Genomic DNA, 19,765 nt, shown 5'->3' with positions numbered 1-19,765 from the left:
AAGCATATCTTATTTATTACTGTTATTTGTTAAAACTACAGAAAAATAATAATAATCTGCCTGCCAGGGAAGGAAAGCAGGCTTTGATCCCAGCAGAATAAATAGTGGGGGATCTCGAGCAGAAGCCCGCGGTGAAGATCTTGGGTTTAACTTTCTTTTAGAAGAGATGTCTCCTCTGATGACTTAATTTTCCTCCACACTTGCTGTGTTGCTTTGGCATGCTCTGAGAATAATAGCTTTCCTCGTTATACTCCCAGCACCACGTCCTTCACTGCCAGGATATTTCTTGGCACTGCCTTGTTTGTTCATTAGTACTGACCCCGCTCGGTCTGCGCGCTGCCGATCGAGCCCAGTCCGGCAGGGATGGAGATGGAAGGGCTTCCTCTAGGAATAGCTGCTTGTCCTTAGGAATTTTGTTGAGTAAATAAATGCTTCTGGAAGAAAGAAGTCTTAAAACTAAGTTAAACTCACAAGCAAGTTTGCTGCTGCAGTGCTGAAAGTGATTATCAGCATGATGGGGGAGAGTTGCAGCACTGGAACCAATGTGGTTTGGAAAGATTTTTGTCATAGAGTCACAAGGGTTTGGGTTGGAAGGGACCTCAAAGATCATCTGTGTCCAACCCTGCCCCTCACTCCTTCTTGTTTTATGTGTGAGGAGCCTCAGGTAATTTCAGGTGCCTGATGAAGCAGGGCAGGGACCTTGTGCTGCTTGCACACTGCTGTTGGGATGGAACAGAATCCATGGCAGTACTTGAGGGAATTCCACCCCCCTGAAGAACCTGGCTCTGAAATTTAGAGCTCTTCAGGTCCCACAGTCTCCTCAGAACACAGCCAGACACCTGGGCATGCCTCCCTTCCCAGCATGGGGCTCTCCTCAGTGGGAGAGGCAAGGAGAGGCAAGGAGCTGTTTCCTTGGATTTCGGTGGAGCGCACAATCTCCAGAGTGAGCACAGGATGCACCTGGAAAAGATGGATGCTGAGGCAGCAAACTAATAGAACCCAGGAGAGCATCCCCAAATGTTCCTGGTCCCAAGGTTCACATCTGTGGGTGAGGGAGAGGCAGGAAGCAACGCTGGGATGGTCAGACACTTCTCAGGAAAGGTTTGCCCACTGGAAAGGTTTCTGCTCACCTCTGGAAATTCATTCTGGGTGTGCTGCAGAGCTGAGGATGGGAAGGGAATGCTTCCCATCTTTCTGCAGCCAGCAGTGGGGCTTCTCCCTTTCCACCCTGAAGAGACTCCAGGGAGCAGTGTGGGTTTGGAAGGGGCATCCACAGCCAATCTAACCTACTTGACAGTGCCTGGTACTGAATTAGAGGGCATTTCAAGAATAGGCAGAATTCCTGCAACACAAATTGACCCAACATGATTTGAAACAATTAACCCTCTGATATCAAGAGTCAGGATTTCCTGACCCACAACTCTAATGTATTTTTCATTAGTTCTAACAGCTGGTGAGCGCAGCCCTCTGGCCTTAAGAGGTTTATTTCCTCCTCTTTTTCTTTTTTTTCTGGAAGAGAAACTCGTCATGAGCATGAGGAGCTTGGCACAAATGAAACATGGTGAAAGCAGAGCAGTAGGGCTGCAGTTTATCTGATTCAGTCTTTCTGTGCAGCCCCCTGCGAGTCTCACACGCTGCTGCTTCATGGAAAAATACAGTTCTGCTTCACAACTCCTGCTCTGGCTGCTCATCTCATAAATCCAGGAGTGTATTAGTTGCACTTGTGAATGTAGCTTCTGGTAGCTGATTTGTTTGGAGGAAATGTGTCTGCAGCAGGGAATGGAAATCACTTGTGCCCAGTATCTTGTGTCTCACTTCTCAGGGTCTGCTTGTGAATTGTATTCCTTCTGCATTTGGAATTAGTGGGTGGTGTAGTTGGTGAAGGCTTGAACTGATGTGTCTGTTCCACTAACCTGTGATGATTCTCAGGGTTATTAAGTTAAAAACCATCAAATGTGGGATTGCAGACATGCTGTCCCTCATACTGTTCCATTACAGGAGCAAACAAGACCAAAACCATAAGTGCTTTATTTTTTGTTGGACAAGTCGCTCCACATATGTAACCCAGCATTTATATTAATCTTAATTGCATATTTTAATACCATTTTTATAATAGACCTTTTGGCTTTTACCTGTTAGACTCACACTGTTCACATCTTGCCAAGCCCCCTGTTGGGGTGGATCCTGGTTATTTTAATTTCATTTCTAAGTCTTGCATTTCTGCTCTGTTGTTTTGGAAGTCTGAAGGGCTGTGTGTGAGGAGCCAGAGTGACTCCCTTGTTCTGCTTCTGCCCCCGTGTGTGTTTGCCTCAGCTTCTCCACTCTCCTTGGCTTCATTCCTCGTGCTCTTTGCAGCGTTTTACACTGAATAAATGGGCATTTAAATGGGATTTTGTGTGAGCACGCTCACTCTTCTTAGGGGCTGCTCTGCTGAGCAGTGGCCAAACCTGGAAATTACCTTGAATCTTAATTTGGATGGGTTTTGTGGGGCTTAATTGTTTGAACGTTTTGTAAGCGCGGCCGTAACGGGGTGTTTTATAACATCAGAAAAGATAGTTTTAATAAAGCTGTCTAGAGCTAGAAAGAGGAACTCTTTCTTTGATGCTCCTTTGGTAGATGAAAACATTTTTGTTCAATAGGAGAGCAGCATCTTTTTTTTTGCTCATTTGAGGCAAGTTCTGGCAACATACTGATATTCATTCAAATATAAATGCCATATTCCCTTTGAAATGCAAATTGTTTAAAGAAAAATAGCATATGGTAGAGGTAAGTACCTTTTCAAATCAGCTCTCACACTTTAGGGATGTGAGTACAGCTAAAATTATTCTTTGGAAAGAATCTGGAGCCTTTGACACATTGAAGCTTGAACTAATCAAGGCTTCCCAGTAAGCATATACACATATCCATATCAAGGAAACAGTGCTGAGAATACATGGATTAGCATAGTAATTTAACTGCCCCCTGCTAATCAACTTAAGCAACCAGCTGATGCATGCAGGATGCATTTGAAGAGGCAACTCTTTCACAGCTCCAGCCTGGGCCAGGTAGCAGAGCAGGAGCCTGGGGTTGGCGTGAAGATGGGAATCTGTCCTTGGCTGGGGGGACAAAAGGTGCAGGATGTACAGCCTGACCCAACATACAGGCTTTGCTGGTCATGGATCAAGGAACCACAGAATGGTTTGGGCTGGAAGGACCCTTAAACCTCATCTGGTCCAACCCCCCTGCCCTGGGTAGGGACATCTTCAGCATTTTCACCGAGTACTGCTGGCCTCCTCTTCTTCACTGTCTCCTGCTTCTCTGCTGAAAGGCTGAACTGGTCTCTGCTGTCCAGGCTCTATCCATGAGGAAAATTAAAGGAGTTTTGCCAGGTCTGGTTTGGGGTTTGCCCATTGTAGATGGGAAGAACTGTGGGACTCTGTTGGAGAAGCTCTGGCCAGAGCAGCAGTCCTTGTTTTGGGGTGGCAGCTTTAGTGCCCATTGTGGGATTCATGTCCTGCAGTTGGACTGAAAAGTGGGAAAATCAGAGCTGGATTGGGAAATAATGATTTTAAAACAAGGTTTTAAGTAACAAGTTTGTGCTAGAGCTGAGCATATCAAGGAGGGGAACAGGAAAGGAAAGGCACACTATTTTCTGTAGTCTGACACTTTTGATGTCTACTCAGGGATGCTGGTTTGATGGTCTGATATGTCTTGAAAATACACACCTTGGACAAAGTGGGATTTAATCCATGATGAATTGATGAATAAATATTATCATAAAAGTTGCAGGATAAAGGTTGCCAGGCTGTGGCAGTAGGAAAGAAGGAGCTGGGCTGGGTTCATCACAGTTCACTCAAGTGTCACATGAATGCACTTGGCACCTGTTTTGTGCTAGCAACCTTTGAGAGAGGTGCAGTGGAAGAAAAATTCTGCTTTGTTTCCCAGAACAAGTCACTTCTGAACAGGTTCATGTCACAGCGTGGGGTTGGAGCTTCCACAGATGGCATTAAGGGGAGAAGAGAGCTTTTGGTGCTGACATGATGACACAGAAACCTTGATGGTTGCTTCTCCGGGTGTTGGTTTTGCATCATGGTCAGAAGGTGATGGGACACTTGTGTTCAAAAGCTTGTGGGCTAGGTAGAAGATGTCAGCACAAAAATATCACCGCTTGTGTTGTGTCTGTGCTGGCCTGAATCTCGAGTTGGTAGAACCAACTCGGAGTTGGTTGAACTCCATCTCAAACTCTTGTCACTCACATCAGCCATTCCCTATAATTTGGTGGATCGTCAAATCAATTTATTAATATTCATCATTTTTCTGGGTTGTGAAAAGCAGAGGAAAAGGGGATTTCACAGCAAGCATCACAGAAGCTGATTTGGAAGGAGAAATTTCTTTTAAGGCAGCCAAAATACAGCTCTGGTCAGCTCATGTTTTCATTTTCTGTTGTGGTTTTAAAATACTGAATTGCAGTTTAGTCCTCTGTTCTGTAGTCTCATGCCTTGGGTGGTCCCAACATGGTTCCAAAACCCACCTTAGACTTTGCATAATGAAACAAATGAGTTTTCATGTCTATATATTTCATGTCTGCAAAGCAGGGATTGCCAGGCAGAAGTTCTGGAGGGCTGAGTAAGTACATTGAAGACACAGATACTGTGATGGATCTGTGTTAAGGACTACAGAGGAGATTTTGTCTTGGGAAAGGGGAGGAGAGAAAGGGACAATTATGCCAACTCTAATAAACACAAAGTAGTTCACTAAGCTCTGCTGTCTTCCCAAAGGCTGCTCTGGGAAAAGACATAATGATAGAACTGGGAGTCAGGAGATCTGGGTTTTATTTTCAAGTCTGCCACAATCTTCCTTTGTGGCCCTGGGTCATTTAACCTCTGAAAAATGGGGGAAATGATAGCAGATAATTAACAACCTCACAGGAGCATTGAAAATTAATTCATTAATTTTTCTGAACTCATCAGTAGAAGGTGCAATGGAAATGCAAAGTGTGAGGGTGCGTTATAACACTGCGTCTGTTCCTTTCCCTTTGCATGTGTTTTTTAAGAGTGTTCTTCAATCCAGAGAGGACCTGTGGGGCACCTTTAGAGAGCCTGCCATGAGGAATGAAACTGTAAATTCTTTGTGGCTTTATGATATGCAAGGCCTGTTGCTAGGAATGGAGTAAAATGTGCTCAGAGCCCAAAACCATGGGGCAGGTTTTGGCCCATAGCAAGTTGTGAGTAAGACCATCAGAAACCTGAGTTTCTGGAAAGGTTTTAATTGTTTCTGCTCTAAAATGTATTCAACCTAATCCCACTTGTCCTGTTTTATGGTGAGAAACCTGTCCCTGTCACTCCCCCTTGCACACAGCTCCCAGCATTTTAATGTCCTAGGCCTCAGTGATTGTGAAAATACAGAAGTGTTTACTGAGTAAAGGCTGTTCTTTGTGTGTCCCCTTTTGTGTCACATTCCTGGGAGCAGCCCCAGGAATGATACTTGCAGTCAGTCCAATGTCTGCTTTGTGTTCACAATGTTGTTTTAAGATTAAATGTCCAAGAATTTTTTTTTCTCCCTTGGTCTCTCAGTGCTGGCAGTCCTTTGCTCCCCATCAGTGTGTTCTTGGGGGACATACCTGTGTCAGGTATTATTTAGAGGTGGATTGATTTAAACTCTTGGAGTTGGCTCAGTTGTATAAACAGTGGCTTTTAGGAATAAACTGATGTAGCATTCACATTCTCTGATAAAATCCCTTCGCCCAGGAGTTTTCTCCTGGGAAGCTGAGGAGCCTCAGAGAAAAGGAAAACAATTCTTATCTCATTTGCTTCTCCTGTGCTGTGCTCATGTGGAATGTGTTTGGAGATTGTTTACCCACAGGTGATTGTTCCATTGGATTCTGCTGGGAGTAGTTTTGGCTCTTTGGCCAATCAGGGCCAAGCTGTGTCAGGACTCTGGAGAGAGTCAGGAGTTTTCATTGTTATCTTTTTAGCATTCAGTAAGTGTCCTTTCTGTATTCTTTAGTATAGTATAGCATTCTTTAATATAATATAGTACTATAAAGTAATAAATTAGCCTTCTGAGAACATGGAGTCAGATTCATCATTCCTGCCTTCATTGGGACATTTCCCAACAAATACAATAAAATTGATTTGCTGTGCCCAGTCTAACAAGCAGAGAAGCTCCAGAGTGTGTGCCTGGTAGCAGAGTGGTGGAAGATCATGTTTCCCAGAAGGTGAATGAACAGAATGAGGTGATACCATGAAAAACTTGGCTTTTTTTTGTCTTCTTAGCTGGATTTGAGCTGGTCTCAGGACCGTCAGCTCCAGCGCTTCAGGTCAGGGATGGTCATTGTGTGGCTGAAGTAACCCCTTCTTTCTGCTCATCAAGCCCCCTCCCATCCATCCTGACACGAAATCCCTCCTGTGCTCTCTATTGACACGATTTGTTTTCCCTTTGTGCCTAGGGAACGTGACTACTAGCACATCTGTGTCTCAGATGGCCAGTGGGATCAGTCTGGTGTCCTTCAACAGCCGCCCGGACGGTTTGCACCAGCGCTCCTACTCGGTCTCCAGTGCAGATCAGTGGAGTGAGGCCACAGTCATTGCCAACTCTGGCATTAGCAGTGGTAAGAAACCTGCAGCTCTGGGGGGTTCACATGCCTCGGGGTGAAGGGGGACTCTGGTGCTCTTGGTTTTTTCCAAAAGGGAAAAAAAAGGAAACAAAATGGCGCCCACCGTGTTGTGGTGTTGGATGCTGAACCGGCTGAGTCTGAGGGGAAAATTGGAATTAGAAAAAGGGAATGGATTAACTTTAACTTTTTGTGTGTGACAGGGCAAGGGGGAATGGCTTTAAACTGAAGGAGAGGAGGTTTAGCTTGGATATCAGGGAGCAATCCTTCCCTGAGAGGATGGTGGCATTAGCAGTGGTAAGAAACCTACAGCTTTGTGGGGGTGAAGGGGGACTTTGGTGCTCTTGGTTTTTTTCAAAAGGGAAAAAAGGAATGAAATGTGCCCACCCCATTGTGGTGTTGGGTGCTGAACTTGCAGAGGGAAAAATTGGAATTAGAAAGAAGGGAATGGATTAACATTAACTTTTTTCGTGTGACAGGGCAAGAGGGAATGGCCTTAAACTGAAAGAGAGGAGGTTTGGCTTGGATATTAGGGAGAAATCCTTCCTTGAGAGGATGGTGGCATTAGCAGCTCTGGTGGGGCATGTAGGGTGAAGGGGGCCTCTGGTGCTCTTGGTTTTTCCAAAAGGGAAAAAAAAGGAAGTGAAACAGTGCTCACTGGGTTGTGGTGTTGGGTGCTGAACTGGCAGAGTCTGAGGGGGAAATTGGAATTAGAAAAAGGGAATGGATTAACTTTCAACATTGACTTTTTCATGTGGACAAGGGGAAATGGCTTTAAACTGGAAGAGAGGAGGTTTAGCTTGGATATCAGGGAGCAATCCTTCCCTGAGAGGATGGTGGCATTAGCAGTGGTAAGAAACCTGCAGTTTTGGGGGGGTGAACAGGGACTTTGGTGCTCTTGGTTTTTTCCAAAAGGGAAAAAAAAGGGAATGAAATGTGCCCACCCTGTTGTGGTGTTGGGTGCTGAGGGGAAAAATTGGAAACTTGCAGAGGGAAAATTTGGAATTAGAAAAAAGGAAATGGATTAACTTTAAACACTGACTTTTTTATGTGACAGGGCAAAGGGAAATGGCTTTAAACTGAAAGAGAGGAGGTTTATCTTGGATATTAGGGAGAAATCCTTCCTTGAGAGGATGGTGAGGCCCTGCAGAAGTTGCCCAGAGAAGCTGTGGCTGCCCTGGAAGTGTCCAAGGCCAGGCTGGATGGGACTTGGAACAGCCTGAGAGCATTCTGGGATACTTTTTTCAACATGAAGAGTTAATGTAGTTGCAATACTGCTTAATTTTAATTTCAGGTACATAATCATAGGATCCCAGAATGATCTGGGTTGGAAGGGACCTTCAAGCCCATCTTCCCCTGCCATGGGCAGGGACACCTTCCACTATCCCAGGTTGCTCCAAGCCCCATCCAGCCTGGCCCTGGACACTCCCAGGGATGGAGCAGCCACATAATGTGTGTTGTTTGCTTGATACTCAGATTCCTTGCCCTGTGTGATGGATATTAGCAGTAAGTGACCCTCCAGATCCTCTCCTCAGTGTGTCCTTTCTCTGCTGTGCTCTTGCTCCATTGCCTGCACACTCCTGGCACACTCTTAGTGTTTCCTCTGTGGAGCATTTAACAGCATTAAAAGGAGCAGGCACTATTCCTGGTGGTGTTTTGGAATTATGAGGTTGTAGCAATGATTGTTTTTAAAGGGTAGATGTGATATTTGCTACCAGACCAGGGTGAACAGGTCAGGAGAAAGGGAGGAATGCTGTTTCTGATGGCTGCCCCTAAAATGGGAGCAGTTAGGGGAATATGGGAACTATTTCACATGTCCCACATATATCTCTGTGTCTGTGAAAGGTCTGAACCTGAGTATAGCCCTGAGAGCATCTCTGGGCAGGTTTTTAGTGCCACCTTAGGAGAGCAGAGGGTTTAAAATCATGACCACTGTGTTTCAGAGTGACATTAACTATCAAATTCACACTTAGCACAGCACAGACCTTTTCCTGGAGCTGTAAACATGGGGGCAGCACCTTCAGGAGAATTTGCATTAAAATGGTCCAGATGTTGCCTAAGAGTTTTCTGAGTGAGCCTTGCAGGAAGGCAGGGATGTTGTGAAGCAGCACAGTGAAACAAATGCTTCAGCCCTGTTCTCCTCTGTGTCCACCCAGCTCACCCACTCCTGGTGAAGCTTTTAGGGGAGGCAGCATTGCCCTGCACGGATGCTGAGCTGGTTTCCATCTTTAAATCACACATTTTCTGCCTCCTTTTCCTGAACTTGCTTGGTCATTTTAATCCACCCCAGCTCCACCTCCCTTCTGAAAGGGAGGGACCAAAGTTTGGGCTTTTTGTGCCTTTTATCCTGTGGCTTTTCTAAGGCAAGGTGAAGAATGTTGAGTGCTGGCTGTGGGGGAAAGCAGGGGCTGTAGGCTGCAGTGCTGTGCACCCTGACACACCTGCAGGCAGGTGAGCAGGTGCCATCCCCGTGCCACATGTCCCAAGTGAGGCTGCTGGGGAGGAAAACCTCCAAAATTCAGTGAACTCCTACACTGGAGTGGAAATAGAATCTTAGAAAGTAGAAATATCCCCTGAATTCCTGCCTTTGCCATCCCCTTGACTTCAGAATGCTGGGCTTGCTGGACTTGCCTTTTGCTCCTGCTGCTGATCCCAAGCTGGTTTGCAATTCCTGGTGAAGGGAACCTCCTCTCCCACCCCAGCCCTGCACTCTCCCATATGTGCAGTACCTGTTTCTGACTTGACATTCATGTAGGATTACTTCTGGCTCAAAAGAGATGACAGCCAGAATTACCTATGAAATCCTTATTTTGAAATTGCAGGTGACTGGTGGGTACTTGTGAAGAAGCCTACCTCAAATAATTTCTTGCAGATGTTCTAATATTTAAAAAAATTTTTTTGAGGGGTTGTTTTTTCCATAAATATGGAGGGAAAACTGGATTGAAAATGAGTTTTAGGCAACTAAGGGTCAGCAGACTCAGAAGTATTGCACTAAAACTCCTACAAAACCTCAAGAATAATTGATTGCTCTGAGTGTATCATCTTTGGGTAAGCTCAGAGATGTGTCCTTTATGTTGGCAAGTTGACGCATGAAAAACCCTTTTTAATTTCTGGGGGTTTTTTCTCCATTAAAAGATTTTTGAATTTTAGTCATAAAAAGCTAATACTGTGAAAGCAGCAGGTATGGCAAGAAGCTAAGCATCTTTTGGAATTCAAATGCCAATGTACTGGAGAATATGCCTGCTTATTGTCACGTGGTTTTATTGTAGACAAAATAACATATTGGGATTCAATTTTTCTCTGCACCTTTTTTTCACATTAAATTAATACTTTGTGTGGCTCCAGAGAACTTTTCAAAGTCTTCCAAACCAGACCTTTGGTTTCCTGGGGCTTCTGTCTTTCAAGCAGCTGTGAACATCTCCTAATTAGATAAATTACTTTGTAGTGGGCAGAGCCACAAAACAGGAGGTGCTGGTTAAATTAAAGGGGAAAAATAGAAAAATCCATTCTCTGAAATGGAATGCCCCACTGCTTTATGACTATTACTGTTGTAAGGTTTTACATTTAAGTACCTGAGGTTTAAAATTAAATGTCTAATATAATTTGGTGCTGGTAACATGAAGCCTGTGTCTGCCCTGGGAGAAAATCTCGACAGCTTAGTTTGGTGTTTCAAATTGCTGCGTGCTGGATAGTGAGCAGCTCGTGCTGCTGGCTCACTATTTAGCTCACTCCCACCTGCTGTTCAGCATCATTTCCAATGCAGGAACATATTTGCCTTAAAAACTCCCGAAATTTCAAAAGGCTGTTCCAGCAGCACATGAAAAATTAATTCTTTTTTTGCCTTTTTTCCTCTTTTTCTTTTTTTTTTTTTCTTCCCCCCTTCTCCTCCGTGCTCTTGTAAGTGCTTGACAGAAGTAATTTTAGCAGCAAGAGAGAATAAAAACTGGGGGCAGTAAATCCCTGTCCAGGAACCTCTTGTGTAGATTCTTTATGGAGCCAGAATTGATCTGCGTGTCAGATCCTGATGTAGTTTCAACTGTTTATCACCCTAATGGTGGTAGAGAGACCATGAACATCAACTTATAATCCCCCATGAAAGAAATTGGTGTTTGCAGTCAATGAAGGAGCAGCTCAGCTTTATTGATAGATTTGGAACAATTACTGCTGCTCCAGCTATTGGCCCAGAGGTTTTCCTGGATCCCACTGGAAGCCTGCAATGTTTTTTCCTCTGATAAATCTCCTCCTTGATGTTTTGTTGGTTTTTTTTTTATTTTATCACCCAGAATTATCTGTAGTTGCTCATTGCTGGGGCACAGGAGGGTTTCTGGTCTCAGGGGAGCCATTTGTGACCTGTTTGGGTGTTAAAGTTCTGCTCTGGACTGTTCATGCCACAATTCCTCCTCTGTAAATCCAGCTGTTGTTTTCATAAAATCACAGCATCTTTACACTTGGAAAAACCCTCAAATATCATCAAGTCCAACCCTTAACCCAGCACTACCAAGGCCATCACTAATCCCTGTCCCTAAGTACCAAATCCAAACATTCTGTGAACACTTCCAGGGATGATGGAATGTTCCACCCTTTCCCTGGGCACCCTGTGCCAGTGAGGAAATTTTCCTGCCAGGAGGGGACAGCCGGGGGGTCGGGCTGTGCTCCAGGGAACAGGGACAGGAGCAGAGGGAACGGCCTCAGGCTGGGCCAGGGCAGGCTCAGGGTGGGCACAGCAGGAATTCCCCCATGGAAAGGGTGCTCAGGGATTGGAATGCACTGCCCAGGGTGGTGTGGAGTGCCCATCCCTGGAGGTGTCCAAGGATCTCCTGGATGTGGCACTCAGTGCCCTGGGCTGGGGACAGTGACAGGGTGGACTCAATGGTCCTGGAGGCTTTTCTAATTCCATGATTTTAGAGGTGCTGATGTCCCTAAAGAGCTCAGTCTGTCTGCTCTCCAGTCTTCAGTTTGTGCATCTCTGAGGAACCTGACAGACAGACAGACAGACCCCCTGCCCCCTCCAGTTTGCCATCAGAAGTTTTTGTGGTGCCAGGAGCCTTGCAGAAGTGAGATTTGTGAGCCATCATTCTGAGAAGACCAAGGGTGTCATTTCCTACCTGGGGGTGAAGCAGCAGCTTGGTTCATTCTCTTTTTCAGTGTCCTGTTCTCTCATTTGGCTTCTGTGCCCTGAGACCATCAGAGGCAAGGATTCAGCCTTCAGCTCTCCTGACAGAGCCCTGCAAACAGCACTCTGCCTGGGACAGGGATTTCTGCTCTCTGCACTTGGAAATTGTCATTTGAATTCCAGCATGATGTAAAATTCTGCAGTAAATCAAATATCTGTTTAAATATCATCCACTTAGGCTTTATCACTGTACAATTGCTTGTACGGGCCATTTGAGCTCGGCTGTAATTTATGGGAGTTGTAATACCTGGTGTCTTCTGAGTTTCTAACAGTTTGGTCTTAGGGTTTATTAATGTAAAATTGAGTTCTCACTGTGCCATGGGGTGTGAGAGGTCGCTGGAGTGTTGATATTAATGCAGACCTTGCAACTTGCCTTCCTTGTCTGATCCTAAGTGCTGGGAATGATTAAATGATGGAGCCTTCTGCTCTGCCTTGGGAGAGGAAATGGTTCAACCTGACATCAGAAAATACCATTTAGAGCTGTTGGAATTCCATAGGCAAGCTCTTGACCAGATCAATTATATAATTTCAACTAGATTTGTAGAATTTTTCATTTGGTTTTGGTCGGTGTATACAGATGGTTTAGGTCAGAAGAGCTTTTTCCTCCTTTTTAAATATGGAAATTTTAACTGAAAAGCAAGTACAGATTTATTTTGTCCCTTTTTTTTTTCTAGCTGCTTTAGAGCTACTCTGGGATTTTCTGTAGTTCTTACTACTTAATGTAATAAAATTCACCATGCATCATATGTGCACATAGTTTACATTATTTTACACAGGATGGGAAAGGAAACATTCTTCTCCTTTTCATACCTTTTTGTGATCCACAAATTGCTTTTGGCAAAATATTTCCAGAGGGAAACTATAGCAGTTGAGCAGGGTAAACTCTCCTAGTAGCAACTTATTATTTCCTTTGTTTTCTCAGCATACCTTGAGGAAACTTGGCTTATAAAGCACTATTTTCTAACAATTTCTGCAAAGCCATCCCCTTTCAGCATGAGGTTGTGTGCTGAGAAACTTGCAGTATTTAAATTTACCTGGCATTCTTGACAAGCTCTCACCTGAAAAAGCCCAGTCAGCCAGAAATATGAAAAAACTCTGTGTAGCAGAGGAAACTGGTAAGTTTTTGGATTTGCTGATCCTGCAGGACTTGAGGCTTCAAACTGGTTTTAATTCAGGCAGGGGACGATGGGGTTTTGCAACCTGTGTTTCCCCAAAGTAATGTAAGGCCTGGAGGGCAGTGGTGATAAGTAAGTGCTCTGGAAAGGGATTTGGAGCATTCATCCAGCTGGGGCTGCCTGCCTGGGGTTTTTGGGAATGTGATAGCCTCTGGAAGCAGCAGCACCCAGTGCTTAGCCCTCCTGTTCTGCAGACCCTGGGGAATCTCAGCTGGGTGGGAAACCTTGGGCTCACCATCCCTGGAAGTGTTGAAAACTCTGTGGCACTTAGGAACATGTGCTGGGCTAGGGGCTGGGCCCAAGGGTCTCAGAGGGCTTTTCCACCCTAAATCATGCTGGGGGTCTGTGCCTCTCTCCTGCCCAGCCAGGCCCTGGGTGGCAGCTCAGTGACACCAAACTGGAGGTGAGCTGTTGCCATCTGGGCCTGGTGTCCAGCAGAGAGGTGACATCAAAGAGTGAAAGGTGTGAAAGCAGCTCTTCACTTTGTGTCTCTGGTGGCACCAAGAGCCCTCTGTGGTTTGAACTCTGCCATGATGTTGGTTTAGGGAGGACTTTGGGCATTTCTGCACAGCTTGGCTGAGTTTCAGCTGCTTCCCCATTTATCCAGTGCTGCTGCTTAAATCCTTTTTGCAATTCTCCATCTGCTTTTCTTGTTGAAGATCTTCTTTCTGCTTTCCCCTTGATTGAAACACAAAGAATTGTTGCATTCAGCAATTAAATCCTGCTCTTGATTCCAAGACACATGATTTTGCATCCTCAGGTAATTTGACATTGGCAACCTGATGGTGATCTTAATGTTGCTCACAGCCTGGAGTGCCAAATGTCTGTCAGTAAATTGTTCATGGGACTAAATTAACTTCTTGACTGAACTATAAAGCTCTGGGTTTTCCCAGCATTTACTCATGAATGTTTAAATACAGATTTTGATTTTAGTTTGGCTTAGGATTTACACTGAAGTAAAAATGCAAGTAGCATGTTCTTTATAACAGGGGGAAAAGGTGATTTATTCCTGGTTACTGATGTTGATTAATCTGATTTGTTTGTCTGGCACTGTTCAGTAAATCAGTGCTTTTTCTGCCTGTAGCTGGGCTTGGTTGTCACACATTCTCTGTTATCCCCTCTCAGGAGAAAAAAAAGAGGGAAAAGCCCTCAAGACAAAGCACTTTACTTTTATTCCTGGAGTTTAGTCTTTAACCTGACAGGATAGTGAGGAGGGTGAATGTTGTCTTCATCAGCTCTTCAAGCTCCTGTCCAAGAAACACTTCCCGAAAGTCAGGGCTTCTCCAGGAAGGCAGCTGGATACCCAGCATGGATGTGTATAGCTCAGACATTTGACATTTGACAGACACAGCCCTTAGAGTCTGCAAAATGTATTCTCTTCTCTGGTTTTGTATTAGAACCATTCTTTTGGATCATTACATAAAAACATTTTAATGTAAGGTGTAAGACTGGAGATGATCATAGCTCTGGACAAGGGAATTCTTCATCACCGAGGCTGTCTTGTAATCTCATTTGTATTTAGAAGAGTGTAAGTTTTAAGGGTTTTTATTTTGCATGTTTGCAGTTTAAGTTTGCTTTAATCTGAAACGTTTGCAGTAATTGCAGGGAATTAAATACATGAGCTGGATTCACACAATATCCTGCAGGAGGTTATGGACTTTGAAAATAAAATCACGTTTGCAGAGAACATTATAAATCGAGAGACACACTCTCAAGTAAACATAGAGGAAAGACATAATACTGCAAGAGCAGAATGTGACATTTTATAAACTCTTTGATTCAAGTAGTGTGCCTTACAAATTTCATAAGCCCACTGAATTCTCTATTTAAGGGCTTTATAAGGAAGACTTAAGGAGGGAAATAAATAAACTTCTCAAATCAGTGAGCTTTTATTTTTCCTTCATCTTTTTATCTTAGTGTAAATAAGCTCAGTTTATCTAATAGTGTAAATTCTAAATTTATTTTAAGCGTTGTAAAGGTTTAAACACAAAGCTGAGAAAGCAAAATGTTCATTCATGTCCCATGGGAGCAATTCCTGATTTGAGGATTTCTTCTTTGCACATCCACATTTCACAAGTTCCAGCAGATGCCTCTAACAGTTACATCCTTGTTTAATGTTTAATGTTACATTCTTGTTCAATGTGCAGCCAGGAGTGCAGTGCTTTGTTTTGTAGGGTCTGGAGGAAGAGTGTGCAAGAAACACACTCAGTGCTTTTATCCCTTGTTGGGCCTTAATGAAGTTTCTGTTCCAATTAAGAGCAGAGCAGTTGCCTCCTCAAGCGTGGCTGCTGCCAGGCTGGGTTTCTCCCCAGCACACATCAGAGCAGTGGGGTTTTTAGGGGTGTTGTGTATTCCTTACCTATGGAACCCAACACTTCAAAGCTTGGGTTTTTTAGGGATGTTGTCTATTCCTTACCTATGGAATCCAACACTTCAAAGCCACCTCAGAGCGCTCGCGGCTTGGGGAGTGAAAGAAGCCTCTGTGCAGGGCCCTGGCCACAGCCTGGGGATTGTTGGGGGCCAGCTGGAGCTCAGAGCTTCCCTTCCTGCAGGTGGGAGAGCTTCCCCTCCCTTTCAAGTGCCCGGGCCCTTCATTTGTCACAGTTGATCTCATCCCTTCATGCAGCTGGGCTGTGAGGAGTATCCAGTGCACCGGGGGCTTCTCTGAGGAAGGGCCCCCACTTATTTATCCCAGAGCTAAAAAGAGGGCTTGATTAAAATTGGAAATGAATACAAAAAGTTTGTGGATGGTAGTTATGCCACCTGACACCTCTGAAAGACAGAGCTTTGTGTTTTAAGAGCTTTGCTTTTCAGCTCTGGGTGTCTGCGATAGGAAAATGTTTGATTTTGCCTTTGATTAAGAGCAGGCTTGGTGTTGCTGCCATTATTTCTCTTCCTTTCTGACAGTGCTGCTCATGGCATACATTACCAGGAAAGCCTTAGCTTTTTCCTGCCTAGCATGATGCAATTAACAGCCAATTTGCTATACAGCAATTATTCAGCTTTAATTGGAAAATGTTAATAGTGAAAGTCCCTTGATTTATTTTTTTTTCCCTCCAAAACGCTGATATTAGGGCTTGTCACTGAAGTCTCGTGGACTGACAGTGGAGAGTTTCCTAACCTCTTCTCAATTACCACAGAGTGGGTTTGAAGCTTGAAGTTATCCACAGGTTATACAGACGGAAGGTTAAAGTACAGGAGTTGAGACGAGACATCTTTCTGGCTCTGAGCATCCTTTGAAGAGACTCAGTTCTTCCTCTCTGTCTTACTTTGCCTATCTTGAAACACAAGGTAAATATTTTAGTAGGAAGTGATTCAGTAAGCCATGGATTCATTATTTTCCAAGTGCCTGCTGACCTGCAGGCTCTATTTCAAAGGAAAATGTTGTTAAATGAGGATTTTTTTTATGCAATGAGAAGACAGCGCTGATGGTTAGATCAGGGTGGAGCTCTGCCCCCCTCTGTGTAATTAAGGTGAATTTAAATGCATCTCATTTTGATCTAAAATAGAATTTGTCACACACTTGTATGTACCTGATCATGATGGAGCTTGTTCACCCAAAATGTGTTATTTTAGTGTGCTGCAAGTGTTTGTTTGTTCCCCATCACCATTCCTGGGGATGGTCCTGGTGGATTTGCCAGGATGCTGCAGTTCGCAGCTGTTCTTGAGGTGCCTGATGATCTACCTGGCTTCAGAAGGGGGAGATAGAAACCACTTACAGCATGAATAATAGAATCACAAATGTGTGAATAATAGAATCACAAAACAAAGTGGTTTGGGTTGGAAGGGCCCTAAAGACCCTCCTCTCCAACTTCCCACTTGGACCAGGCTGCTCCAAGCCCCATCCAGACTGCCCAGACAGACCAAGACGTGACCTGGAATTGAACCAGGAGCTTCTGCCCTGAGGTGTGTCTTCAAAAGAACCACCCATCTCCTTTCTCCCTCGTGGGGAGGGAGCAAATTCCCTGAAATGAGCAAGTTACCTGCAGTGAACCCCCAGAATTTCTGCCTTCTGTGCCGTTTCCCCCTCTCTGTGCCACATCCCAGCTGATGGCCAGGGGAAGCAGTGACACCCACAGCCTTGCACACCCTCTTGGCAGCAATTCAGGGTGACACCACACAGGGCTCACAGGGCTGCTGCTGCCCAGTGAAAACCTCCTGCCAGAAGAATGAGGGATGTTCCCTGTACATCTCCACTGCAGGTCTGTTCAGCAGGAGCCACCAAGTTACTTTGCCTAGGGTGTGGTGGCATCCTGCAGCATCCCAGACTGGCTTCTCTTTCCTGCTTTGTTGTCCTTATGTGTTCAAACAACTTGTCAGGCTTGATCTTTCCACAGGGCATCCAGAGCAGAGGAGGGGAGTGCAGGGATGTGTCTGTGTAATGGGGGATGAGATAAATTAACAAACCCTGCTCGCTCAGGGAGCAGTTTGTATCATCCCTGCCCCTGACCTAATCCTGCTGCAGGCAAGATGTGTGGAGGAAGATTAGGATCTCATCCCCAGTTCACGTTCTGAGGTTGCAGGTCCTCTAAAACACAGTCTGTGCTTTGCTTGTCACCATCCTGGCAGCACAGGAGAGAATTGTGGAGGAATAGTTGTGTGCTCTCCTTGTGGGAGCTGGTGAATTCCTCCTGGAAACGAGGAGCTTCCTTTGAAAGGGAGCTTCTTTTCTTCCTAGCCATCCTTCAAGTTCCAGGGAGCAGGATGCTGTTTTGCCAGCACTCTAATGTGTTGCTCCTTAGGAGGGAAAATGTACTTTTGTGGGGTTTTTTTAAGCTCTATTGTTGCATTTTCTGCTCTCGTGCTTCCTTTATGATGGCCCAACATTGTGCATTGCTAGGGAATGAGCTAGAGGTGATGTGTCTTCCCTTTAGATAAGGGAGATGGTAATGAGGGTCTTTCCAAAATTACTGAAGCCTTCCAGTATCTGTCCCTGAGCATCCTGAAGCTGATTGTCTCTCCCAAGGCTGTGCATGCTGTCCCTCCCTTGTCACAAAGCAGAAGGGATGCTCATGCCCTGGGCTCTGGAGGTGCAAGAGCCAGACCCTCCAAAAGCAGGCAGATCCCCCTCTTGCTGCCTAGAAGGAAGCTTTGTTTTCCTTGTTTAATGGAATTTGCTCTTAGAGGAAGGGAGTTGTTCAGTGGGGCTTCCTGCAGATGACAGGACAGCTTTGAGATTTGCAGGCTCTTGGCACAAGGCTGCAGAAATGGGAGATGCCATGGAAAGGGAAGGCTCCCAAGGCTCTTTGATGTCCATCCAGAGCCTCCTTTAATTTCCTTCAGTGCAGCAGGTTAATTTAAGCCCTCCATAGCTTGAGTGCCTGAGCTGGGCTCAGCTCAGCAATGACCAGATGCACCTGATTCCTCCAAAGGTGTGAGCTCTCTGTACCTGACAAATATTTGCCTTTTCTTTTTCATCTTGGAGGCTGCAGTCTCGTGCCACCCCTTCTCCCCCACTCCCAAGTGTTTATTACATCCAGGGACTTGTGCCAAGCTGCAGTTCTGACAGGATTTTAATGTCAGTCCTGTGCATCTGCACTGTGAGATTGCTGCATCCCTTCACTTCGGTCTGAGGCAGAGGAGGAAGATAAAGAACTTGATAGAACATTTATGGTAATAGCTGTAAAGGGAAGCTGGAGAGCAGTGGATTTCACAGCCAGAAAAATCTCAGCTCAGGGAAATGGGTCTGAAATACAAACTACAGATAGTTATAGTCTCTGTTTAAATAAAAGGATTGCTTTTCTCACCTTTATTTAAAACACATGTGTGGAAGATGAAAGTGTCCAGCTATTTTTTTATTATTCAGTCCACCAGCTACCGACATCTTTGCCTTATTTCATTTCAGCACTAATGGCACAGTGAAAGTTCTGAAACACCCTCTTTGGATTCAGCCTTCCTTGGGTCTCAGCAAAGATTCCTGCTGCAGGCAGAGCTGTTGCTGTTGTTTTCGTCATCAGCCCTTTCTCTCTGCTCCTGAACCCGGTGCTATTAATTGTGTTGCTGCTTCTGCTCTTTAATTGATCCCATTCACCGCTCCCGCTTTTGTAACGTCTGACTTCTTGTCACTTGGGCAAATCAAAAACCCAAATTAATCAATCTCCAGCCACTTGAGAATAAGGCCGTGTTGGGGAGCTGGGCTTGACAAAAAAGTCTAATTTCACTTTGAAAGCCTGTTGGAAAATTTTAACAAGAAGATGCAAGAAAAATGTAAACCAGATCAAGCTCGACTTTGGTCTGCGGAGAATAGCGTCACCTGTTGAGTTTGTTTCAAGTTTTTGTAAATAGGTGATTTGACAAAAATATGAAATAAATCAAAAGGCACGGGGATAGAAGGGGTCAGAATATGCTTGGTTCCTCTGCAGATGGTTACACAGGAGAGCGGTTGTGTGTGTGACACAGAGAATAGCAGCCGTGGGCCAACGACGAAGCTCCGCTCTGGGACTTTTGTGTCCCAGCCTTTGTGCTGTGCTATTCCCGTCCCTCACACCTTGCCTCTTTTCCTGCTTTTCCCACCCCCAGCTCCTTTACCCTGGCCTGGGGTGCTCAGCCTGGCTGATTGTCCCTCATTTCCTTGGCCTCCTTGGTTCCTGTGCTGGAATCTCCTGCACCTCTGCTGCAGGTGCTGAAGGAGTCGTATCTCAGATGCGTTTGAGGGGCTTGGGAATTTGGGATGCAAGGTAGTTGTTTTTCTGTTCTAGGGGCACCAGGAAGCACAGTCTGGGTTTGGATTGAGTTTCAGACAGCTCAGAATTGGGAGTGTTCATCTGGTGAAGAGGAGGCTCCAGGGAGAGCTCAGAGCCCTTCCAGGGCCTGAAGGGGCTCCAG

At 45.1% G+C, this 19,765-nt stretch overlaps 1 protein-coding gene across 8 annotated transcripts in view; it reads left to right on the top strand.

Moving 5' to 3' along the window:
• AGAP1 (ArfGAP with GTPase domain, ankyrin repeat and PH domain 1) overlaps positions 1-19,765 on the top strand; it is a 327,174-nt gene that overhangs the window by 213,150 nt on the left and 94,259 nt on the right. For 6 of the 8 annotated variants that reach the window (XM_066553387.1, XM_066553384.1, XM_066553388.1 and 3 more), the window contains one exon: positions 6,428-6,589. The exons of the other annotated variants lie outside the window; for them this stretch is intronic. In XM_066553387.1, the coding sequence (XP_066409484.1) occupies positions 6,428-6,589 (162 nt within the window). The remainder of the gene's footprint in view (positions 1-6,427; positions 6,590-19,765) is intronic. 8 annotated transcript variants of the gene reach the window in all.

This window comes from Molothrus aeneus, chromosome 7 (genome assembly GCF_037042795.1).
Source record: "Molothrus aeneus isolate 106 chromosome 7, BPBGC_Maene_1.0, whole genome shotgun sequence".
Classification (NCBI taxonomy): domain Eukaryota; kingdom Metazoa; phylum Chordata; class Aves; order Passeriformes; family Icteridae; genus Molothrus; species Molothrus aeneus.
Note: the sequence above shows the minus strand (reverse complement) of the source record. Positions and strands in the feature narration are given on the sequence as shown.